At 41.6% G+C, this 27,098-nt stretch overlaps 1 protein-coding gene across 1 annotated transcript in view; it reads left to right on the forward strand.

Moving 5' to 3' along the window:
* The window catches only part of b3glcta (beta 3-glucosyltransferase a), a 456,351-nt gene that overhangs the window by 295,451 nt on the left and 133,802 nt on the right, over positions 1 to 27,098 (forward strand). The window contains exons 6-7 of the mRNA XM_060943556.1: positions 19,015 to 19,091; positions 19,398 to 19,509. Of these exons, the coding sequence (XP_060799539.1) occupies positions 19,015 to 19,091; positions 19,398 to 19,509 (189 nt within the window). The remainder of the gene's footprint in view (positions 1 to 19,014; positions 19,092 to 19,397; positions 19,510 to 27,098) is intronic.

The raw sequence follows: 27,098 nt of genomic DNA on the forward strand, positions 1-27,098 counted from the left end.
GATGAGATGAGAAAACATGAACCTCTATCGTGGCTGTAGTTCAGTTTAATCCTGCATCTAATCCTAGAGATTTAAACACCCTGGTGTTACTTTTGTGCCTCTGTAGAAGGATAAAGCGGCTGGAGATAATGAGATGAGATGAAATGAGAATCCTGGCATTGTCGTCCTAGAATACGGCCAGAATAAAATCCATTGCTGTAATAATAATAACAACAATTTATTACATTTATATAGCGCTATGTATGTACACCCTATAGCGCTTTACAATTCAAAAAAATGCAAACAAACAATAATTATACTTTAAGTCAAAAATCACTACAGAATCAAAATAAATAAAAAAAAATCATTAATTTTCAACAAACAAGTCAGAATCTAAGAAACATAAGCTGATTTAAATAAGAAGGTTTTCAATTGTTTCTTGAAATTAATGTTTACACATGACTTAAGTTCTCTCAGCAAGGTATTCCATCACTTAGGACCTGCATAGGCTAGCGTTCTTCCACCAAATTAGCTAATCTTGATACTAGGGACCAGGCTCATAGTACTCGAGTCCGACTCATGCCCTAATTTTAAGGACTTGTGACTTGACTTGAACTTGAGCACTGATGACTTGGACTTGGATTCGTGCATGAACTGCATTAGGACTTGTAAATTGGAGACGAGGACTCGGATTTTTTTTTCTTTATAACGTTCTTTGTAACATCTCATCTCATTATCTCTAGCCGCTTTATCCTGTTCATAATTTGGCATAAGATATTTATATCTACATTAATTTTTGTACTAATTTCGTGCAAGAGTGTCACACCTGCGCGCCTTGGTGCATGAGTCAGATAGACTCTCTGGTGCGCTCCGGCCAGCTCACACGCCAAGCAGACTCGTGTGCGCGCCGTAAACAACTCGCACCTGCACAGGATTAAGGCGCAGTCAGCGTGCCTATATAAAAACTGTGAAAACACACTTACTTTGCGAAGTATTGAGTTGCGTTGCTGACACATTACCGAGCTTTATTTCCTTGTTTGATTTCCTGTTTCTTGTCTTTGATTCTGCCGAGTCTACGATAGCCTGTTTGTGCCTCATTCGACTTACTGTCTGTTTCACTATTTTACGGTTTTGCCTGCCGTTCTGGATTGTTTACCTGTCTTCACTTGTATTAATAAACACACCTTCTGCACTTACATCTGTCTCCCAACCATCTCTGACAGAATACTTCGCACTCCCTGACAGAGAATGCACATTCACCTGTTCATACATCATGTTCAGGAACAAACTAATGTTAATGGCGCTAAAACAGTCACCGTCAAATGGTGCAGTTGGAGTGTTGGACTCGACTCGGATCAGTAGTGGACTCGACTCAAAATTTTCTTTAATGACTTGGACTTGACTCGAACTTGAACACTGGGGACTCAAGACTGGACTTGGGCTCGAGGTTTAGTGACTCGACTACAACACTGCTAGGAACCACCAAATAATTGTTGTCTGCTATAGTTCTCTTTAGGGGACTCTTTGTCATATGTCCTTCAAGGTACGTTGGAGAAAGGCCATTCAGAGACTTGAAGATCATGACCAGGACTTTGGACTGGATCCGTTGACGTATAGGCAACCAATGGAGTTGTTTCATGACAGGTGTTATGTGTTCATAGTTGCCACATTGTGAAATTAAACTTGCAGACATCTTCTCTACCCTGGTGAGGTGCTTTAATGGACGCTCTGGTAAGCCATAAAGGATAACATTGCAGTAATCGAGCTTGGACATTGCCTTGGCTGCTGCTTCATCAATCCACTGTCTGATCATAAACATATTCTTCAGCATAAAAAAGTGGTTTCAGCAACACTGCAAACATGACCTTTAAGAGTCATGTTATTGTCAAGATCTACACCAAGAATATGAACAGATTTGGAAACCGGAATTGCCTCATTACCGATCCTTACTGGTGACAAGTCGATAGGATTGTGATGAGGACCATCTAATGGAATGATCTCAGTTTTATCACCGTTTAATTTCAACATGTTTGTCGCCATCCATTGTCTAATCTCAACAAGTAAATGTTTCATCTTGGTGTCAACCATGATGTCCAGTTGACAGTCAGCATAAATATAGAAGTGGACAGCATGTTAACGAACTATGTCACCTGGTCATTCAGAACATTCAGGTTGTCCGCTGACTTCATTTTATTGCCCTATAACATTGCTGATCTGTCTGTGAAGGTTCTCAGTCATCCCGGTCATCATAAACCGTTGGTGCGAGAGAAGGCAACTGGACTTGCTTGAAATTCTTGCAGACATTTCACCTCTCATCCGAAAGGCTTCTTCAGTTCTGTCTGACTAGTGGGGAGTTCCAGGTGTTTATGTTCTAGTGGACCAAAAGCAACCCTAAGGAGAGTCGTTGAGGTCACATGGGTCGTTGACCCTTACCTGGAATGACCACCGCTGAACTGAGGAGGTGGTCTGAGACACCACTTATCAGCCACCTACAATGCAGTCCTTGGCACACTTCCCAGACACCTGAATACACATCCACACCAAGACTCAGCTGACTTCAATGACTCACATGATGGCAGAGAGAACCAATGACCCACAGATCACCCTAACGACCCTCTAGGCTGCTAACACTATTCACACCTGTCCTCCAGTGACCCTAACACCTACAGGATGACTGAGAGGGTGAATGACCCATATGACCTCAACGACTCTCCTTAGGGTTGCTTTTGGTCCACTGGAGGATAAATACCTGGAACTCCCCACTAGTCAGACAGACCTGAAGAAGCCTTTTGGATGAGAGGTGAAACGTCTTCAAGAATTTCAAGCACGTCCAGTTGCCTGCTTTAGCACCTATAGTTAACGTTGCTGATCCTCAACCTGACCAACTGATGCAACCCGAGATCATAACACTGCCTCCAGAGGCTTGTACAGTGACCACTATGTATGATGGATGCATCGCTTCATATGCTTCCTTCTTACCCTGACACACCCATCACTCCGGAATAGGGTCAATCTGGACTTATTAGACCACATGACATTCATCCATTGCTTCAGAGTCCAATATTTATACTCCCTAGCAAACTGAAGCCTTTTCGTCCAGTTATCCTCAATAATAAGTGGCCGCACAGCTATTTAGTCCCGATCCTGTGAGTTCTCATCACATTGTCCATGTGGAAATGATTTTCCTTTCACTATTAAACATAGCCTTGAGTTCTACTGTCCATTTTCTTAACAATTGAACTTCACAGGGTGTTTAAATTATCTCCGATCATGGTTAGCCAAGATTTTTTTCCGACCACATTTCTTCTGCAGTGTTGATGGTTCGCCATTATCCTTCCAGGTTTTAATAATGCGTTGAACAGTTCTCAACCCAGTTCCAGCAATTTCAGCAATCTCCTCCTTAGTTGTTTTCTTTGCTCGATCCAGGCCAATAATTTGATCTTTCTGAAAAACAGTAAAATTTTTTCCATGAGCATGGGATATGTTGCTTAAAGGCCGATTTATATTTCTGTGTCAAATCTGCGCTGTAGGTACGGCATCGACGATCACGTAGGGCAAAGCATTGATACTTGCACGTAAGGTGTGTGTCTCTCCTCTAGGAAGGATTATCCCGTGAAGCAAACCAGAATTTACTTCTTTTACACACAGAAGAAGAGCAGAATACAGCTCTGTATTTCACTGTAGGAATTATAAACTGAAAAATAACACGGACAAAATGTCATTTTGAAGCAAATTTACTGGAGGAAAAGAAACGTCATGTGATTTAATTCAAAACCAAGTGAATTCTCACTGAAAGCATTACTGAAGTGTTTTAACTCATCTGTATTCAGCAGTATGAACGGCTCCAAGTCCCACTGCAATCTCAGGTATGAGGCACAAAAGTAACACCAGGGTGTTTAAATCTCTAGGATTAGATGCAGGATTAAACTGAACTACAGCCACGATAGAGGTTCATGTTTTCTCATCTCATCTCATTATCTCTAGCCGCTTTATCCTTCTACAGGGTCGCAGGCAAGCTGGAGCCTATCCCAGCTGACTACGGGCGAAAGGCGGGGTACACCCTGGACAAGTCGCCAGGTCATCACAGGGCTGACACATAGACACAGACAACCATTCACACTCACATTCACACCTACGGTCAATTTAGAGTCACCAGTTAACCTAACCTGCATGTCTTTGGACTGTGGGGGAAACCGGAGCACCCGGAGGAAACCCACGCGGACACGGGGAGAACATGCAAACTCCACACAGAAAGGTCCTCGTCGGCCACGGGGCTCGAACCCGGACCTTCTTGCTGTGAGGCGACAGCGCTAACCACTACACCACCGTGCCGCCCGGTTCATGTTTTATACATTCATATTCACACAATATGGTGATTAGAGATATCTTATATTCACAGAAAAGAAAGAGCAATCAGAAATGCAGTGCTACCGTAGAGGATGAAATATCCAAATCCCTTCCTATCTTTCTTTGAGGAACATTGGTTTTAAACATTTCAATGCATTTGTTGACAAACTGGAGATCCTCGGCCCATCTTTGCTCCTCAAAGACTAGGCCTTTCCTGGATGCTGATTTTGTACCAAATCATGATTACAGTCACCTGATGACATATTTTTAAAATCAAATAATTATTTCATTGTTTTATCTCATTACTAGCCCTAAATTTCCCCATCCCAACTTTATTTATTTATTTTTTTTGGAGGAGGAGGAGGAGGAGGAGGAATGTGTTGCAGGCCTAAAATGTGGAAACAGATGTATATTTACAAACGAAATGAAGTTGACCAGACAAAACATGAAATATCTTGGGTTCATACTATCTGGAGTGAAACAGAAGTCAAAGTCAATTTAGAAATCACTGCTTTTGTAACCCTTTTTGTTATATGTAACAATAGAGCACAGGTAAGTAATGATCAATGATAATCACTAGACCAGGATCAGAAGACACCAAATTCTTAAGAGCCAATACTCTGAATATCAATAATGACACAGACACAATATATTTAGAATATATGGCAACTTATAATGGAAAACTCACAGACCAGCTGTGTAACAATGTGTTGCAGCACAATATAAGAAAAATAACAAAATAAAGATAACAAAGGCCGGCAAAACAATACCCCTCTTTTCCCTGAAGTCAGTTTATATTGTTGGGGCCCTTTTTTTCTCAAATCACTGTCGGTGTACCACCAGTTAGTTTGCCCTACCCCACAGTCCGTGGACAAGGACTCCAAAAGATGATTGGACACGGCTGCGTCCTCCCACTCAGGTGGTGTTAGTAGCAGAGGATGGATGGACGTGGCTACGTCCTCCCGTTCAAATGATTCCCACAAAAAAAACCTGACCTAGGGACAGGCCAGAGATCCAAATGTGTCGTTACACTCATATTGACTGTATAAATCATATTCACTGCAAAATCCTCCATGAATTTTCACTAATTAATGATAATGTTCTACATTAATCAGTTTAAACATGTTCTCAAAGGGTTCTGTTGTACAACAAAAAATATATCTAGTTCAAGTATTCATTTTATAGTCGTGTGACTGTAAATACATCCAACATGCCTCTCACAATTGTGTTCAAATACACAATTTAACCAATCATCCATTTACAAAAATGGAAAAAATGCTACGGAGTACTCCTTTAATTTTTACCATAAACACACTACAATAAACGATTCAGATTCAGCACCATATAACATAACTATCAGCGGGTTCACAATCAACTAAACATGTTTCAACTCACCGCTGAGCCAATGCGCATGCGAGCTTCATAGCATTTGCCCCGCAGACCCGCGAAATTCTCTCTCGGTCACAGTGATTCTCTCGGTCGCTCACGCTGCTCTACAAAGTTTATATTTAACAACATTGCAGTCAGCAACTGTTTAACATCATCACGGATTATTTTTTTCCTCCGTTTAACAATCATTTTCCTTTTCTCTCACCCAGTAGACGACGCGTCACCTCTCCAATGCAGCTAGTGCCAGACGCTCGCACTCCGGAAGTTTTTTTTTTTTTGACCGGAAACCGGAAGGTAACTTAGTCACCTGGCCTCAGTGGAGTTCACCGATTGACATCACTCAAAATGTTATTATTGTTTTTTAAACACTTTTAAGCGTTATTTTATTCCTTAATACAAAATCTACTTATTTCTTGTACATAAAATAAATCTTCATGAGTTATTTATTTGTTTATTTCAAAATAAAAAGTGAATTGTTTACTCTTCTATGGAAATTATTTTAAAGAGATATTTTTAATATTTAGAAGGCCTTGTATCGAAGCCTGGGCTACACTTTCTTTTCTTAATCTGCATTTTCCATGCTGTTCCAAATTTTCCTGATTTGAGGTTATCAAATAGACACATTGAAAGGAGGACAAAGTTAAGCACATCAATTGTTCGATGTCAATACAAGTTTCATTAACCGTGTCGGGCTGTTTGGAGGGAAAGGGTCATGCATAGCCGAGCTAGCTCGACCCGGTAAGGTCCGGGTTCGAGCCCCGTGGCTGGCGAGGGCCTTTCTGTGCGGAGTTTGCATGTTCTTCCCGTGTCCGCGTGGGTTTCCTCCGGGTGCTCCGGTTTCCCCCACAGTCCAAAGACATGCAGGTTAGGTTAACTGGTGACTCTAAATTGACCGTGAGATGACATTTAAATAATATCGGCTGGCGTTGAGTGGTATATCAGATACTGTATATTCCATTCAGCTAGCATGATATTGAATGAGTCAAAGATAAGTAGCTGAATGGACTATATCTGATATACCACAAAAAAAAAAGGGCGGCATGGTGGTGTAGTGGTTAGCGCTGTCGCCTCACAGCAAGAAGGTCCGGGTTCGAGCCCCGTGGCTGGCGAGGGCCTTTCTGTGCGGAGTTTGCATGTTCTCCCCGTGTCCACGTGGGTTTCCTCCGGGTGCTCCGGTTTCCCCCACAGTCCAAAGACATGCAGGTTAGGTTAACTGGTGACTCTAAATTGACCGTAGGTGTGAATGTGAGTGTGAATGGTTGTCTGTGTCTATGTGTCAGCCCTGTGATGACCTGGCGACTTGTCCAGGGTGTACCCCGCCTTTCGCCTGTAGTCAGGTGGGATAGGCTCCAGCTTGCCTGCGACCCTGTAGAACAGGATAAAGCGGCTACAGATAATGAGATGAGATGAGATACCACAAAAAATAGCCAGCCAATATTATTATTCTTATACATACACATTCCTTTCAGGTGTTCAACGCATCTTTCTCTTCCAAAATTCTCTCAAAATCTTCTGTATTTAACAAAGCAAGCCTGGCGGCCATGTTTGTTTACAAATTGTCACAGTCGCTCGCTAGCACAGAAGTTTTACGTCTCCATGTGACGTCATGTTGTCTTGACAACCATGCAATATCGTAAACCATATTCAACGCTCATTCTCTATTGGGTAGAGTGACATAATACACATAGGATAAGCAATATGCTAACAATATGGCATGCTATCAAACCAAATGAATGAAACCCACTATAAGGGAATAGAACACATTTTCATTCCATCGAAAAAGTGTCCTGTATGTATAATAATTATGTATATTCCATCACTCAGTGAGAATGTGAATTTAATTGCATTTCATCTCAACCTTAAAGGAACCTTAAATTTAGTCGTGTATTTAAGTTACCTTTACTGAACTTTTCAAATTCATTAAATATACTAGTCAATTTAAGATCCTTTGTTTGTGTTCTTAAAAGTAGCCATGACTTTAAGTATATTTAAAAGTTGAATTTCGTAACTTTAAGTGACATCTTAAACGTTCTTTTTAACAGCATTTCATTATTTTTAAGAAGTCATGGAAAGTCACTTAAAGTTATACTATAAGAATTCTTAAAGTTATAAGTAAATACACTGAAATTTAGCATTGTGTGTGTGTGTGTGTGTTATAGTCTGGACTCCTATATAGAGCCATAATTTCCCACGCTGATATGGTTTGTAGGCTTTTGAACAAATTGATCTATCGTCTTGTTATTGTCTGGCAGCACTCAAGGTTCCAGGTTTCAGGCTCAGCACAGAAATACTTGCTTGATCTTTGCCAGTGATAACTGACATATTTTAATTTTTTCACACCTCCTAAAAGATTGTTTAAAGGAAAAAGTAATTGGTTTATGGTTGTATATTGTTTTTCCATTATAAAGATCACAGAGCTAAAATTGGACATGCAAGGTCCTGTCAGAGTAAATGACTCCTAATGATCTTGCCACTTCTAGAGGTTTTTTTTTTTTTTAAACCAGAGAATGTGGATGAACATTCAAATACAGACGATTTTGTCTGTATTTGAATGTTCATCCACATTTGGAATCAGTGTTTGACACCTTGTCCCCTTTCAGCACTTTTAAGAACCTTTTTAAATTTTCCAGTGATGTTAGCCAGACAGGTTGGCACCATCAGCTAAGAGCATGTGAGTGCAAAGCACAGTTTGCTCTGATGTGCTAATTACTGACACTTGACAGTGGATGGAGCATCACTGAAGGAGTAGGCTCAACCCAGTTCCCAGGACACAGTAGGTCTTACTGACCCGTGTCATTATCATCTTTTTCATCATTGTTGCTTCGGGTTACAGCTCAATGGCAGTTTTAGCAGCCTGTACAAAGTGAATTCACAGTGAGATCTGTGACTTTCTGACCACTTTTTGCACATCATCCTCCCTTTGATGGCATGGATGAAATAAATGGAGGAGGACAACCCTTGTGGATGCCCTGTGTAACATTGCTATATCTCAGTGATGTATTTAAAATAGTTGGCAAGTCTTTCAAAAGTCTCAAAGTCACAGAGGCGCTTGTATCAGCTGTGAAAGAAATGCTCATCTTCATAAAGTCATCATTTACAACACCATATGTTTTATATTGGGTGGCACGGTGGTGTAGTGGTTAACACTGTCGCCTCACAGCAAGACGGTTCTGGGATTGAGCCCAGTGGCCGACGGGGGCCCTTGTGTGGAGTTTGCATGTTCTCCCCGTGCCTGCATGGGTTTCCTCCAGGTGCTCCGGTTTCCCCCACAGTCCAAAGGCATGCAGGTTAGGCTAATTGGTGGCTCTAAATTGACCGTAGGTGTGAATGTGAGCGTGAATGTTTGTTTGTCTCTGTGTCAGCCTTGCGATAACCTGGTGACTTGTCCAGGGCGTACCCCACCTCTCACCCATAGTCAGCTGGGATAGGCTCCAGCTTGCCTGCGACTCTGTAGAACAGGATAAGCGGCTACAGATAATGGATGGATGGATGAATGGTATTTAAAATCAGTGGCAAGTCTTTCAAAAGTCTCAAAGTCACAGAGGCACTTTTATCAGCTGTGAACCAAATGTTCAACTTCATAAAGTCATCATTTACAACACCATATGTTTTATATTGGGTGGCACGATGGTGTAGTGGTTAGCACTGTCGCTTCACAGCAAGAAGGTTCTGGGATTGAGTCCAGTGGCCGACGGGGGCCTTTGCGTGGAGTTTGCATGTTCTCCCTGCGTCTGTGTGGGTTTGCTCTGGTTTTCTCCACAGTCCAAAGACATGCAGGTTAGGTTAATTGATGGCTCTACAGTAAATTGACTGTAGGTGTGAGTGTGAATGGTTGTTTGTCTCTCTGTGTCAGCCCTGTGATGATATGGTGACTTGTCCAGGGTGTACTCCGCCTTTCACCCATAATCAGCTGGGATAGGCTCCAGCTTGCCCGCAACCCTGCACAAGATAAGCGATTACGGATAATGGATGGATGGATATGTTTCATATTTTGTTGAATTGTCATGTAAAATTACCTCTTTCGAGTGACCAATGGTTTTGGTCTTTTGACAAATTACAATCATCAAGCATCAAATATAGCAGCAGGCCCCAATAATAGGCCCCAATAACTTTTACTCATGACTGAAAATACAAAGGACATCTACTCTCTTCCCCCAGACAGACACTAACCCCTTTTACACAAGGCAGGCATCTTATGCCTTTATTCTGCCTTGTGTTCTGTGTAAAACTTTGGAATGCAGAATGAGGGGTCTGGGTTGTTCCATCTCTGAGCTGAAACAAAGTAAAAGGGACAGCTGGCATTACTGAACAGAGGTGAACAGTGACGTTTTTGACATTTGACATTCGTTTTTGACATTCTTCTTCCTGAAACCAGTGCAAATTCAATTGTCTCCGTCTACAGCGTCTAAGGTCCACGCATGTTTCTGCCTAAAATCACTTCCTACTTCTCTTTGCTTTCTCTTCCAGCATATTTCTGGTCGCACAGCAACTCTGCTGGTGTTTGAAGTGTGGTATAATTGTGCACAGCTACCAAAAGCACCTCAACACTTAGTTTACCCACCATTATTATTTTGAAAGCAATGTTTGTATGCTCAGGATATTCGTGTTTCCAAGACGTAGTATGTTCTATGTCACCCTCTACACCAACGCTCTTGTGTCACAGCTGTGTAAAAACACACACTGGTGCTGCTTTATGCAGCTTTATTTGGTTCAGTATAAACAACCAAAGTTGGAATTTTGAGGGATCTGCTTTATGGCAACATTGAGTCATAGCTGTACAAAACAGGTGACGGTTTGCAGACTCTACACACCTCACACCTCTCTGCTTTCTCTTCCACAACACCCAAGACCCCCTCCCCTAGTCCCCACCACCTCCCATCATCATCACTGCACACAGCACGGCAGGTTTTCTTTCAGGAAAAAGAAGATTAGGAAAGTCAAGTCAAGTTTATTTGTATAGTACTTTTAACAACAGACATTGTCACAAAGCAGCTTCACAGAAAATTAAGGACTTTAAACATGAGCTAATTTTATCCCTGATGAGCAAGCCTGTGGTGATGGTGGCAAGGAAAAACTCCCTCAGGCGACCTCAGGAAGAAACCTTGAGAGGAACCAGACTCGGAAGGGAACCCATCCTCATCTGGGTGATAACAGATAGAATGATTATAAATAACTTGCTTCCATAACTGTGTCCTATATAGTCACAAAGTACAACCAGGAAATGCATTATAGTTTTAGCATGAAGTCTGTTTTGTTGAAGTTATCAACTGTTCATTGATGGAAACTTGAGTGCAAAACTGTTCATGACAACCACAGTCCTAAAGTTATCATGCCAATTGTAGTCCTCAGCCATCACAGCAAAACTGCAAGTGTCCAGAGCCATCTTCCAAGTGCAACTTTCGAGTATCTATATGGGGCTGTCCTCCAGAGGAGCAACGTGATGAGATTCCAGCCAGAAGTAGGGCATCAGGATGGATTAGGCAGGTCCAAGGAGCAGGAGGGGCCAGCATCACCAGTGTCTCAGGATTGACATGTAACTTGACAGAAAGAGATAGACAGAGGGAAGAGATTGGGGGGGGCAACAACGCAGGTTGTTAGGTACGCCCAGTTTCACCTAATGAGTAAGAACAGTATACATTGTGCGCTTAAAGCAGTTGAAGCAGTTTTGCACTGAAACCACTGATATTTCACCTGCAACATTCAGGTACTATTCTGAGCAGCGTTCTTCCATTCTCACTGATCTCTTCAATCAGTCCCTGCCCAAGTCTTTTGTACCTGTGTGTTGTACCCGTGTGACCTCTGTCATCATACCAGTTCCAAAAAAGCAGATCTCCTCTCTGAACGGCTGCAGATCAGTTGCCATAACATCTGTATTCATTAAGTGTTTTGAGAAACTCTTACTTCAACACCTCAAAGTCATGACCGATGCCCTCCAGGACTCTTTGGACTTTGTGTATAGAGCTAACGGGTGTGTAGATGATGCCAGTAAATTAGCTCTGAAGTTCATCCTGCAACACCTCTGTGGCCCTCATACTTATGCACATTTGCCATTTGTAAATTTATCTCTGCTTTTAACACCAAACATGGGCTTTTTTTGTTTGTTTGTTTGTTTGTTTGTCTTAGGGGAAGCCATAGCCAAATGGTTAGAGCTTTGGGACCAAAAGATTGCTAGTTCGATTCCCTGAACCAGCAGGATTGGCTGAAGTACCCTTAAGCAAGGCACCTAACCTCCAACTGCTCCGGCAAGTGTGGTGGTGGTGGTGGTGTAACTTGTGTCTGATTAGCCAAAGAAAAACTGATGATGCGATTATCAGTTCTGGCAAGAACCCAGCCATAATAATAATTTTAACACCATCATTCCTGACGTTCAACTGGACAAACTGTTGCAGCTCAGCCCCCACATCTGTCTGCTACTGGATCCACAGTGTCTTGTCTATCAGGAAACAGTATGTCATGTTAGGTGACCATATTTCTGACTCTCTTTACCTCAGCACTGGTGCGCCACAGGGTTGTGTGCTACACCAAAGTTCTAACAGTGACTTGGTGAAACTTATTAAGCTTGCAGATGACACTACCCTGGTCTGTCTCATTTCAAACAACGAGTCCACATACCGGGGGGAAGTAACAAGTCTGATATCATAGTGCAGAGCTAACAACTTGAAGCTGAACACACAAAAAATTGTAGATATGATTATTGAGTTCGGAAAGAAACTCTCACCACTTGCTCCATTGGAAACACATGGCTCCACTGTTAGCAGAGCAGAGTCTTACAGATTCCTGGGCACCATTCAGCAGGAGCTTATATGAGACAGACACAGCACTGCAGTTATGAAGAAGGTCCAACAGTGCTTGCGTTTCCTGTGACAGCTCAAGAAATGTGGGCTGCATTAAGCACTGCTGGTATATTTCTCCACTGCCTTGAGAGTCCATCATATCTTCCATCACCATCTGGTTCAGCTCTGCATCTTCACACGCCAAAGTTAAGCTACAGCGAACATTGCAATGTGCAGAGAAAATCATCGGCTGTCGGCTCTCCACCGTTGAAAACCTTTACTCATCAAGCATGAAGAAGGGGGTGGGTAAAATCATGGTTGCCCCTCACCCGTGGTCACTCTCTATAGAGGTTTTCGACCCACGTGACCGTTGCCATGTCAACAAGTAGATAGTGCCATTTTGGCGGTCACAACAATGGCGACTCCCGCTAGCCCAACATGTGGGTTATCGAGCGACATTACACTGTCAATATGCTACTAAACCTAAATTGAATAACTTTAAGAAGTAGGCTACTACTTTTAATATTTAAATAGAAGAACCTACTTTAAAGATTTGTCAAAAAATATGTATTTTCCCTTTTCACAGCATGCATTGTTTGAATGGTTGCCATGACAACATATGCAAAGATTTCCAACAACATTTTGTGGCAAAAAAATTCCATAACAGTCTACTTCAACGTGATACCAAATAAAAGTAAATTCATTGCATTTAGAAAAATAGTGTCCAGAGAGAGAGAGAGAGACAGAGTTACATTAATCATATAGAAAAACATATAATAATTAATATGTCTAGTATCGAATTCTAGTTTTGTCCATTGCATATTCACATCTAAAAAGTACAACCCACCCAACAACATGGCTCTGCCTCGCCTGAGGGCACCGTGTATGTTAAACCTAGACTACACGTAAGCCGCCCAAACACTAGTAAGAAGTCCGGTGCCAGGTAGCCCCATTGATGAGGCCGAGCGGTCCCCGTCTCACGTATATAAAACTGTGGATGTATAAAGATAAAACCATCGTAGCCTGACTAGTGGGGCTAGGTGCCAGGTAGCCTGAACACCGCCTAACAGGGCTTACGTGTAGGCTAGGTGCTAGGCTACATGTATAATTTGTCATTTATCTCACATACGATATCTTTAAACTTTTGGAAAAGTTACCTGAGACAAAATGTTCGCCACACAAACGCGTGTGTTCAGTGGGCTGCCAATTCTCTTGCCTGATCGCCACAATCCACTTTTCGCGACACTGTCGATCGGCCGGGAACCTATGGAACGTTAATCCAGGTTTATCCCCTCTTCTGTTGTGGCAGCTAACTGCACAACACATATCAGTCATTCTACGATAAAAGTAAGCGATGAAGAAGATGGATATTACAAGTGTTGTTTGCTGATAAGCGTGGCTTTGTTTGACCTCCAAAATGGTGGCATAAACAGTATCACGTGACCCTATGACGTCAGGTCGAAAGCCTCTATTCCAACGTTTCTCATCTCAGTGGAGAACAAGAGTAAGAGCCCTCAAGACTTGGTCCAACAGCAATCTCCACAACTTCTTTCCTCAGGCCATCATCTTCTAAACAAGAACCCTTCTGACATCCCGCCGCTTTAAACAATGCATTGTGCATTGTGATGCACATAACTACTGTCTATCCCATGCCATATTCTCCCATGCCTTATTTTTCTCAATAAGAACCTTTCCCACTTTCATCTACTGTACTCAGTGCACATATGCACTTAAATTGTTGCATTGCACATCCTTTTATTTGCAGTTTGTTTGTGTGCAGTCTATTTTATCTATTTATATGGTACATCTTTATACAACCCTGATTCCAAAAAAGTTGGGACAAAGTACAAATTGTAAATAAAAATGGAATGCAATAATTTACAAATCTCAAAAACTGATATTGTATTCACAGTAGAACATAGACAACATATCAAATGTCGAAAGTGAGACATTTTGAAATTTCATGCCAAATATTGGCTCATTTGAAATTTCATGACATCAACACATCTCAAAAAAGTTGGGACAGGGGCAATAAGAGGCTGGAAAAGTTAAAGGTACAAAAAAGGAACAGCTGGAGGACCAAATTGCAACCCATTAGGACAATTGGCAATAGGTCATTAACATGACTGGGTATAAAAAGAGCATCTTGGAGTGGCAGCGGCTCTCAGAAGTAAAGATGGGAAGAGGATCACCAATCCCCCTAATTCTGCACCGACAAATAGTGGAGCAATATCAGAAAGGAGTTTGACAGTGTAAAATTGCAAAGAGTTTGAACATATCATCTACAGTGCATAATATCATCAAAAGATTCAGAGAATCTGGAAGAATCTCTGCGCATAAGGGTCAAGGCCGGAAAACCATACTGGGTGCCCGTGATCTTCGGGCCCTTAGACGGCACTGCATCACATACAAGCATGCTTCTGTATTGGAAATCACAAAATGGGCTCAGGAATATTTCCAGAGAACATTATCTGTGAACACAATTCACCGTGCCATCCGCCGTTGCCAGCTAAAACTCTATAGTTCAAAGAAGCAGCCGTATCTAAACATGATCCAGAAGTGCAGACGTCTTCTCTGGGCCAAGGCTCATTTAAAATGGACTGTGGCAAAGTGGAAAACTGTTCTGTGGTCAGACGAATCAAAATTTGAAGTTCTTTATGGAAATCAGGGACGCCGTGTCATTCAGACTAAAGAGGAGAAGGACGACCCAAGTTGTTATCAGCGCTCAGTTCAGAAGCCTGCATCTCTGATGGTATGGGGTTGCATTAGTGCGTGTGGCATGGGCAGCTTACACATCTGGAAAGACACCATCAATGCTGAAAGGTATATCCAGGTTCTAGAGCAACATATGCTCCCATCCAGATGACATCCCTTTCAGGGAAGACCTTGCATTTTCCAACATGGCAATGCCAAACCACATACTGCATCAATTACAGCATCATGGCTGCGTAGAAGAAGGGTCCGGGTACTGAACTGGCCAGCCTGCAGTCCAGATCTTTCACCCATAGAAAACATTTGGCGCATCATAAAACGGAAGATACGACAAAAAAGACCTAAGACAGTTGAGCAACTAGAATCCTACATTAGACAAGAATGGGTTAACATTCCTATCCCTAAACTTGAGCAACTTGTCTCCTCAGTCCCCAGACGTTTACAGACTGTTGTAAAGAGAAAAGGGGATGCCTCACAGTGGTAAACATGGCCTTGTCCCAACTTTTTTGAGATGTGTTGTTGTCATGAAATTTAAAATCACCTAATTTTTCTCTTTAAATGATACATTTTCTCAGTTTAAACATTTGATATGTCATCTATGTTCTATTCTGAATAAAATATGGAATTTTGAAACTTCCACGTCATTGCATACCGTTTTTATTTACAATTTGTACTTTGTCCCAACTTTTTTGGAATTGGGGTTGTATTTATCTCAGTATTTTTGAGGGCCTGAGCACTGTAGGTGCAAGGACCCAGTTGGATCCATAAAGATTATTGTTTTTTGCTTGTTTCTTTGTTTATTTTTTGTAATTTTTTATTGTGAAGGGATTTCTGATATGCTGAACAGTTTAGCCCTTGTGACAGGATGAAATTGGGCACCTTTCGACAGATTTTTCAGGTTGTTTCATTAGTTTGATGACTGACAGGATTTCAACCAATCAGTGACTGAGTAGCTTAGGGGTTGATGATGATGTCACCTGATGTGACGATACTATTTATAACATGTTATTTATATCAGTACTGCTAATTTACTGGCTAATTAAAAATGAGCTCTTTTAACCATATAAAGTTGATGGACGCATTATTGAAGTTATTTCCTTGAAATAAGTCAGGGCTGGGTATCGGCGCTTGCTGCCAGGCTAGTTAATGGCACCTAGCTGAGGGGTTCACTAATATCACTTCGCTGAGGAGCTCACTAACAGCACCTAGTTGAGGGGCCTAACCTAGGAACTCGCTATGGTATAGGCACACTTAAGAATAATCAAGCTCCAACTGTAATTTTAGAGGGCCATGCTGTCATATGTGACCGTGAATTGGCCTAGTGGTTAGTGTGTCCACCTCTTGACTGGGAGATCGCGAGTTCTACTCGTGGTCTGATCATACCAAAGACCATCATAAAAATGGTATCTACTGCCATCTGATGAGGCAAGTGGGGAGTCAAACACTCACAATGACCAGAGGACCAGCCCTCCACTGTAACCCTAGCTACGGTATATAACAGGTGAGAGGCCAAGGGCTACTGAAATGGAAGTTGGAGCTGCACCAATGCACCATTAGTACTGGAACAGGAGACTGCCTGGGAAGACCAGATCCTGACACAGAAGGGACTTTGAATTTTTGACGCTGTCATATGTAACAGAAAATATCACAGCTATTGGATGACTTCTGTGATTATTTACCCATACCATAGCGGTTAGCCTCCCATGATGAGTCTGTCGACCAATCAGAAGCTGTGATAGTGATGCGGGACCTGATATGAAGTAATGTTCATTTTAATTTCACCAGGAATTGCTGTTAATATGATGTGTAGTGTTTAATAACTACACCAGGATGAGGGAAAATCCAGGTCTATAACGCTCGACTATCTAAATTTAAATCTGTTCTCTAATCATCAGGAGGTCCTGTGAAATAGATTTTTATAATAGATGTTGAGAACCTCTACCTCCTAATGTAATACATTTTGAAATGTTACTTGCCCTGAAATTTTAATGGGCGTAATTTATCAGTGCTCATGCATCAAGAAGGCCTCACTTTCATTTCTTTCATCCTTCCTGCATCCGAAATGAAACTGTGTAATAGTTATAGCTGGGATCACGCATTTCACCGCACCTCATATCATGATGTCCAGCAGTGATCTGGAGCAAACAGATCTGTCTCTGTGACAGCGCAAAGTCTTAATGACTCAAGTACTTTTTATATTGAGTCATTCCAAAAGGGACACACAGAGGACATTTTCCTCTTCACTTTTTCATCCTTCTGTTATGCTCATCACAAAAAGTTCATGTCACAGAACGTCTGTTCTAATTTGCAGCAGTATTATAATAAAATACCCAGCAGTTGCTAGTACATCGCAACATCTATTAAATATGAGATGAACTGGATTGGGATGGAGACTAAAATTGCTTCACAATTATGAAGTCATCTTGAACACTTTATTTCAGATCACTAGCTGGAGATATAATTTACATGACCATCATCTCTGTAGAACATAATTAGGATTTTTTTAAAAGGCTCTTCAGACCTTCTTTTGTTTGACCTTTTGTTGCCCAAATGAGGATGGGTTCCCTTTTGAGTCTGGTTCCTCTCGAGGTTTCTTCCTCATGTCGTCTGAGGGAGTTTTTCCTTGCCACCGTCGCCACAGGCTTGCTCATTGGGGATAAATTAGGGATAAAATTAGCTCATGTTTTAAGTCGTTCAAATTCTGTAAAGCTGCTTTGCGACAATGTTTATTGTTAAAAGCGCTATACAAATAAACTTGGCTTGGCTTGGCCTTCTGCTTTGTGCACAAAGTGAGAAAATGAGTGGGTTTTTTTTAAACTATCGCTAGATTTAAAATAGAAGATTGCTACAATAACTCATTTTCAGTCATAAAGTGTTTATTACCTGGTCTGATAAGACATTTACTGCTGAGTAGCACTTTACAAATGACATAAATCTCTGTTTCCAACATGGTGAACACATTTTAATTGGCCATCTGCAGGGAATCTGCAAGTATATTACCCATAACCTATAAAACAGTTTTTTTTTATTATTATTATTATTATACTGGTTTACCTCTGTCTGTCCGTCCATCCGTATTTCCGTATTTCCATCCGTCCGAAACACCCTTTTTTTCAGCAACCACAAATCATAGCCACTTGGTACCAAACCAGCTTGGGGTTCTATACCATGTACTGTATACTGTTTTCAGGTATCAACTTCCTGTTTACCAACTTAATGTATTTACGAAACAATTTTCTCAGCAACTACAAATCACAGCTTCTTGATATTTGGTACTGAGCTTCAGCTTGGGGTTCGTTCTATACCGTGTATACCATTTTCAGGTCTGTTGCACATCAACTTCCTGTTTACCGACCGAATGTATTTACGAAACACATGGGGTGGATTTACAAAATTTTTGTAATGTTTTTCTCAGCAACTACAAATCACAACTGCTTGATATTTGGTACTGAGCTTCAGCTTGGGGTTCTATACTGTGTATACTGTTTTCAGGTCTGTTGCGCATCAACTTCCTGTTTACTGACAATGTATTTATGAAACATATAGTGTAGATTTTGACGGTATTTCAAAAAGCAAAATGCTATTTCAAAATGCCAGTTTACCAGGATGTTGTTTGAAATCCCTGGGGAGAGACACGGCTCTTTACTTACTCATTTCAGGGTTAATTATTTGTTGAAGTCAGCATTCATAATAAGTGTCCTATTCCTTCAATTGCTCGCATTCTGATATAAGTGAGAGCGGGGGGATACGTAAGTGAGCAGTAGCTCACAGTTGATCTTGTTATTATCGATTTCCAACTTTCTTTCCTGTTCAGAGCCTTCCAGTTATCCTGCTTCTTCACACACTGTCTGAAAATGAGGGAGACTGGAGCATTCTTCCCCTGCTGCCTTAGTAAGTGTGCTTGCCTCATTTGTGCTCATATGGACATTACGCACACGTGCGCGCACACAGATGCAAATGATAAAAAAAAAAAAACCACACTGCATGGATCCAACTGATTCCATCTGCTGTGATGAATCTTTTACGAATGATTGTTATAGAGATTTCTTTCCATCAGTACCTCATTATTTGTCACTAATGATTCCCAGTAGGTCCTGATAATACAGAAACCTTATCTGAAAGCAATAAAATACTTGGCACACTGAACATCATGAGCAAAACAGAGCATACAAATATGTTATATGTTTATTTCTTTAGTTTTTCCTCTCACTTTGGCAAAAACTCCTCGTGGATTATGTTTCTTGAAGAGGAAACGAACATAAAATTGGAGAAACTTCACAGCGTCCTCAAAAAGTTTGAGCACAGCAAAGTAAGTGCACCTTTTTTTAATTATTATGATTATAATGTGGAATGTATTTTGTCTTTAAACCTTACACATCTCTCACATGTCACATAATTATGTAGGTCGAGGAGTCTGGTCCTCCAGCAAAGGATTATTGACATAAGGAATATTGACAAAATAGCATTTAAATGTTGATTTCTGTTTTTAAGACAAGGTGTTTAGTGTGTTAAGTAAGTGGATGTTTCCCCAATTTCCTCCCTCTGAGCTTGACAAGCAATGTATTTGTATTTTGTTTTGAGTTCATGTAACGTGGCATTGTTCGTCATGTCCTGTCATTGGTTTGCTTCTTGATTGATTCCAGGTGATTATTTTTGGCTAAATCTTATGCAGTTTGATTGATAAAGTTCTGAGGTGTACTTTCTATTTGGCAGATTCTGTTTTCTTTCTTTTTTTCCCTTTTTTTTAAAAAAAAAAAACCTTGTTGATTTTGCCTGCCTGATGTGGTGACTCTAAATTGACCGTAGGTGTGAATGTGAGTGTGAATGGTTGTCTGTGTCTTTGGCCAAGTTTACATTAGACCGTATCTAATATCTGTAATGACCGTATCTGATATGATTTGACAGACTTTGAGTCCTGCTTCCAAATGCTGCAGTTTACAGAAAGATAGAACCAAAAAGAAAGAGAACTTCATCTCATCTCATCTCATTATCTCTAGCCGCTTTATCCTGTTCTACAGGGTCGCAGGCAAGCTGGAGTCTATCCCAGCTGACTACGGGCGAAAGGCGGGGTACACCCTGGACAAGTCGCCAGGTCATCACAGGGCTGACACAAAGGTAGGGTTTACATTAGACCGTATCAGCGGATCATCAGATTAACGTTTTTAAAACGATTAGTGTGCACACAGCAACACCAATACACGATTCGCGTGCACACAGCAACACCAGTACACGGATACGCTCGGCTCCGCAGGCATCCTGCGCTCCAAATCACTCCGCCCTGAACAGCGAGTGCCCTCTGGAGGGTGCGCACTCCGGCCCTGCGCAGCTCACAGAGCGCACGAGTATAGCGCACGAGCAGTGATTCGGGACTGAGCCGCTGTGTGTGTGATCCCAGTGCAGATCACTTACCACTTGCAAGTGGAAGGATGGCAAGCATAAAGACAATCATAACTACACAATGGCAGTATTTGCATCAGTATTTGCAGTATTTTCATACTTTTATACTCTTTAATGAAAGGTGATACAAGGCGGAAGTCCGCGCCGTTTTTCAGCAGTCGCGTCACATGACCAACGCCAGCGAATCAGGAAGGTGGATGTCACAGTGACATTGTCCAATGACGACGCCAGCTAGAGCTCAGCACAGCTTATCCGCGTATTCTCAATGTTTACACAGCACCGGACCAGACATGATCTGGATTGAATACGTGAACCCTGGCGAATTCCCGTTTCCCGGCGTTTCCAGGCGTTTTAATGTAAACGGACAGTGCATCCGCGAAGAAAACGAGACAGCTATGGTCTAATGTAAACTTGGCCAAAGACACAGACAACCATTCACACTCACATTCACACCTACGGTCAATTTAGAGTCACCAGTTAACCTAACCTGCATGTCTTTGGACTGTGGGGGAAACCGGAGCACCCGGAGGAAACCCACGCGGACACGGGGAGAACATGCAAACTCCGCACAGAAAGGCCCTCGCCGGCCACGGGGCTCGAACCTGGACCTTCTTGCTGTGAGGCGACAGCGCTAACCACTACACCACCGTGCCGCCCTGTTGGGATGTTGTGTAAGATGTAAATAAAAGCAGAACATGATGATTTGCAACTCATGGAAACCCTGTATTTCATTCAAAATAGTACAAAGACAACATATCAAATGTTGAATCTGAGAATTTTTATTGTTTTTCAAAAAATATATGCTCATTTTGAATTCGATGTCAGCAACACATTTCAAAAAAGTTGGGACAGGGGCATGTTTACCACCATGTTGCATTACCTCTGCTTTCAACAACATTGTAAACGTTTGGGAACTGAGGAGACCAATTGCTATAGTTTTGAAGGAGAAATGTTGTCCCATTCTCACCAATTTCAGTTGCTCAACAGTTCAGGGTCTCCTTTGTTGTATTTTGCGCTTCGTAATGCCCCAAATGTTTGAAATGGGAGACAGGTCTGGACTGCAGGCAGTCCAGTTTAGCACCTGGACTCTTTTACTACAGAGCCATGTAGTTTTAATATGTGCAGAAAGTGGTTTGGCATTGTCTTGCTGAAATAAGGAAGGCCTTCCCTGAAAAAGATTTTGTCTGGATGGCAGCATATTGCTCTGAAACGTATATATCATTCAGCATTAATGATGCCTTCCCAGATGTACAAGCTACCCATGTCATGTGCACTAATGCACCCTCATACCATCACAGATGCTGGCTTTTGTACTGTGTACTGATAACAAGCGCTCTCCTCTTTAGCCTGGAGGACGTGGTGTCCATGATGTCTAAAAAGAATTTCTACTTTTGATTTGTCAGACCTCGCGACAGTTTGCCACTTCGCCTCAGTCCATCGTAAAAAAAGAGCTCAGGCCAGAGAAGGTGGCAGTGTTTCTGGATATTGTTTATATCTGGTTTTAACTTGCGTTTGTGGATGCAGTAATAAACTGTTTTCACAGGCGATGGTTTTCTGAAGTGTTCCTGGGCCCATACAGTGATTTCCACTGCAGACACGTGCCTGCTTTTAATGCAGTGCCGCATGAGAGCCTGAAGATCACAGGCATCCAATGTCAGTTTTCAGCCTTGTCTCTTGCATACAGAGATTTCTCCAGATTCTCTGAATCTTTTAATGATATTTATGTACCATAGAAGGGCTGGTGACTCTAAATTGACCGTAGGTGTGAATGTGAGTGTGAATGGTTGTCTGTGTCTATGTGTCAGCCCTGTGATGACCTGGCGACTTGTCCAGGGTGTACCCTGCCTTTCGCCCGTAGTCAGCTGGGATAGGCTCCAGCTTGCCTGCGACCCTGTAGAACAGGATAAAGTGGCTACAGATAATGAGATGAGAATGAGATGTACCATAGATGATGCGATTGCTAAATTTTTGTAATTTTACATTGAGTAACATTATTCTTAAATCGTTGCACTGTTTGCCCATGCAGTCTTTCACAGAGTGGTGAACCCCTCCCCATCTTTACTTCTGAGATACTCCACCTCTCTGGGATGCTCTTTTTATACCCAGTCATGTTATTGACCTGTTGCCAATTAACCAAATTTTTTTTATTTAATTTCATTTTTATTTTTAGCATGGCACAACTTTTTCAGTCTTTTGTTGCCCCTGTCCCAACATTTTTTGAAATGTGTTGCTGACATCAAATTCAAAATTAGCATGTATTTTTCAAAAAACAATAAAATTCCTCGGTTTCAACATTTGATATGTTGTCTTTGTACTATTTTCAATAAAATATAGGGTTTCCATGATTTGCAAATCTTCACATTCTATTTTTAATACAGTGTCCCATTTTTTTTTTGGAATTTGGGTGGTGTGTATACATAGGATATTACACGGTTGCATGAAGTTATGAAGTCTATCTTTGAGTGGTGAATGTATATATCACGAGTGAGTGAAGCAAACAAGTGATATATTTTTCAATATGAGAAGATAAACTTCATATCTTCACACCACCATGTAATGTTCTTTATGTGGACACATCCACAAAAAAAAAAAAAATGCAGGTTAATCAAAAGAATTTTAATTTTGAACCGATTTGCCATTTTGACAGTGCATCAGTGGGAAAATACTGGAAGTGACATCATCAGAGTGGAGTATCAGGAAATATGTCACTCAGATCCGCGATGTATTTAATATTAAAAATGTGAATTTTTCAATACAAGAAGATAAACTTAATATCTTCAGGCCAATGTGTGATTTTCTTTTTATTATATTGACACATTCACATGCAAAATCTACCCAAATTTGTCAAAACAATTCATCAATTTCCTCACAAGTGACATATATGTATGTTATTTACCAGCTGGGAGGTCCGTATCGTGAAATACCGTGACCGGGGTCTTGAAAGTACTGACTGAGGCCCTCTGGGCCGAGGTCAGTATTCAAGGCTGAGGTCACGGTATTTCACCATACGGACCGACCTTAAGCTGGTAAATAATATATTAATTTTTTTCTTTACCAAATTCTAACAGAAAACGAGAGCGCCCGAAAGGGAAAACTGAGCTGAGCTGCCATTTTGAATCCTCATTCACGGCTGTAATGCAAATGGCTTCCTCCTCGGTATACAAGTGCACGTCCATGGCAGGAAAAAACTACATTTTGCCGCCTATGTAGTCCCCTATTTATACAAAACTGAGTCATTCAGGATTCAGCCATGTTTTTGCTCGGCGTTAGCAACAGTTAGAGGTTTTTAGCTTTCTCCTGAAATGTCTTATTTTATTTCTTCTTCCTCAGGGTAGTAAAACTCGCTTTCGCTGTGAACACTGTCGTTATCGCTATCCATGCTGTAAAATTAATGCTATTCTCCTGAGAAATGCTGGCAAAAATTTATAAGATTTTTGATAATATTATAGATAAATCTTATAAAAAAGATAAATGTTGACAAAAAATGCTACTACGTTTGTTGTTGTGAACGAGCGAGTCGCCAGAGGTCCTTAACTGGGGTCCGTACCGTAAGATACAGACCCGCTCGCCAGCCAATCAGAGCGCAGGATTTGGACCGCGAAAAAAATAAAGATATGTTATTTACCAGTTGGGAGGTCCGTATCGTGAAATACCGTGACCAAGGTCTTGAAAGTACTGAGCGAGGCCCTCTGGGCCGAGGTCAGTATTCAAGGCCATGGTCACGGTATTTCACCATACGGACCGACCTTAAGCTGGTGAATAATATATTTATTTTTTTCTTTTCCAAATTCTAACAGAAAACGAGAGCGCCCGAAAGGGAAAACCGAGCCGAGCTGCCATTTTGAATCCTCATTCACGGCTGTAATGCAAATTGCTTCCTCCTCGGTATACACGTGCACTTCCATGGCAGGAAAAAAACTACATTTTGCTGCCCATGTAGTCCCCTATTTATACAAAATTGAGTCATTCAGGATTCAGCCATGTTTTTGCTCGGCGTTAGCAACAGTTAGAGGTTTTTAGCTTTCTCCTGAAATGTTTTATTTTATTTTGTCTTCCTCAGGGTAGTAAAATTCGCTTTCACTCTGAACACTGTTGTTATCACTATCCATGCTGTAAAATTAATGCTATTTTGAATCCTCATTCACGGCTATAATGCAAATGGCTTCCTCCTCGGTATACAAGTGCACTTCCATGGCAGGAAAAAAAACTACATTTTGCCGCCTATGTAGTCCCCCATTTATACAAATAGGAGTCATTCAGGAGTCAGCCATGTTTTGCTTGGCATTGGCAGCAGTTAGAAGTTTTTAACTTTCTCCTGAAATGTTTTCTTTTATTTCTTCTTCCTCAGGGTAGTAAAACTTGCTTTTGCTGTGAACACTGTCGTTATCGCTATCCATGCTGTAAAATTAATGCTATTCTTCTGAGAAATGTGAAAATAAATGTTGACAAAAATTGCTACTATGTTTGTTGTTGTTGTGAACGAGTGAGTCGCCAGAGGTCCGTAACCGGGGTCCGTAACTGGGGTCAGTACTGTAGGATATGGACCCACTCGCCAGCCAATCAGAGCGCAGGATTTGGACCGTGAAAAAAATAGAGATTTATGTCACGGTTTTGGTTCTCTATGTCCTGGATGGAGCTCGGATGAAAAATACGAGTGGCGTATTTCCCAGTAAAACACTCATGTCTGTCTAATATAATTGTGTCATTAGCCTTTTAAAATATGTGTCATGCCAGCCCCAAGAAGCGGCGCCACGAGGGACTTCTGGGTTGTGCTTAGAAGCGGCACCAGGTGAGACTTTCAGGTTGCACTGAGAAGGGCACCTCTGTGAACTCCAGTCCCCAGCTGCCCTTGCACCTTGAACTCGAGCTCGTTCAGATAATCATGCACACCTGTTTTTAGCTTGCACACTTATTCCTTCCTTTATTTTACCCCGGTTTCTGTTATCCTTTTCATCTTGTATTTGTCATTTTTCATGCTTAGTCCTGTATAGTGTCCTTACTCCGAGCTTTATGGTGTGGGGCTTTGTTTGTAATCCTGATAATAAAACTCCACACCTACATCCCTCACCTGCTCCTGTGTGCCACTGACAATCTGGTAATTGTAACATTCAGGAAATCCGAATTTTAGATGGCTTATTTCTGTCAATTAAACACACATTTAATGAAAATTGTGTGGAAATTGGTTGTTTCATATTCATAACTTGAAAGATTGCAATCTGTACAAAATCCAGAAATTAAGACAAATAATGATGTTCATCCTTCGGGGTTGAAGATGACCATGACTTCAATTTGGTGGGTGGCGGTTGTGAGTCCGGAGGTGACTGATGAGACCAATCTGGGCTTTGAAGGTACGCCCACGTGTCGACATTCCACATGCCAAGGTTGAGTACCTTCACTATCTTTTTGTTGTACCATATTTCGACCGTTGAGTGGGATCCCCTCCAGCCGTGGTGTGCTGGCCGGGGTGATGTGAAGCAGGCTATGTTTGGGGCACTTTTTCTAGCCCCTTCCTCCATGGAGGTGAGCAGAGCGAATCCTAAACAGAGCTGCTCAGACACTCAGAGGGCTGCCAAACTCTGCTGCTACTTCGTTCCAGCAGAGATCAACCCTATAACCTGGGCCGCCTATGTACAGGTTCGTGACTACTGCTTCCACTTGAGGAGTGAGTGATTTCAGACACAGGCCTGTTGTTGTTCATTCTTTTTTGTTTTACAGGAAGCTGAATGAATTAGCCAAATGAGTCACACCTGCGCCTGGTGTGCCTCTACCCTTTAAATCTCTCTTGATTCTCTGGCTTTCTGGGCTCTGATTCTTTCTTTGGGGGGGATCGTCCCCTCTCCCCATCAGCACCCATGAGAGCTGCTGTGTTTTAGTTATTCTTCCTTGTTTTGTCAATTCCTAGTTATTCTGGCCTTGATTTTATATGATTATTTTTGTAAATAAAGTACTTTTTTAGCTGCCTATTCTTCTGTCTCCCGTTCTTGTTGCAGCTTTTGAGCCGGGCTGTGACAGGACGTGAATGTGAATGATGTGTTAAGCCAGAGACTTTTCATGGTTGACCTTTGAATAGTCATACAATTTGACAGACATGATTGTCAGACAGCAGCATTATGCACATGAACTGCTGAAAATGCAGAAAAGGCTCGGTTTTGCTTTAGCAGTCACAGAGTCTTCTGATGATTATTGGCACCCCTTGTAAAGATGAGGGAAGAGGGTTAGAAAAAATCCACCTTTTGGTGAAGTCGCTTCATCTCGCACTGAAAAAATGAGAAAATTAAACTTTTAATTGAAATAAATTTATGCAGAGAAAAACAAATCCCTCATCAAGAAATCATTATTTTCATCAAAAACACATGGGCTACTATTATCGGCAATGTTGCATTTTGATACTTTCTTTGTACAACCTCCCTTAGCCAGTCAAACAGCACTGAGTGTTCTCAGGTTGGACATACAGAGCTGAGACCGTTCCTCTTTACACAAGCTCTCCAGATCATCCAGGGT

Source organism: Neoarius graeffei, chromosome 17 (genome assembly GCF_027579695.1).
Source record: "Neoarius graeffei isolate fNeoGra1 chromosome 17, fNeoGra1.pri, whole genome shotgun sequence".
Classification (NCBI taxonomy): Eukaryota; Metazoa; Chordata; class Actinopteri; order Siluriformes; family Ariidae; genus Neoarius; species Neoarius graeffei.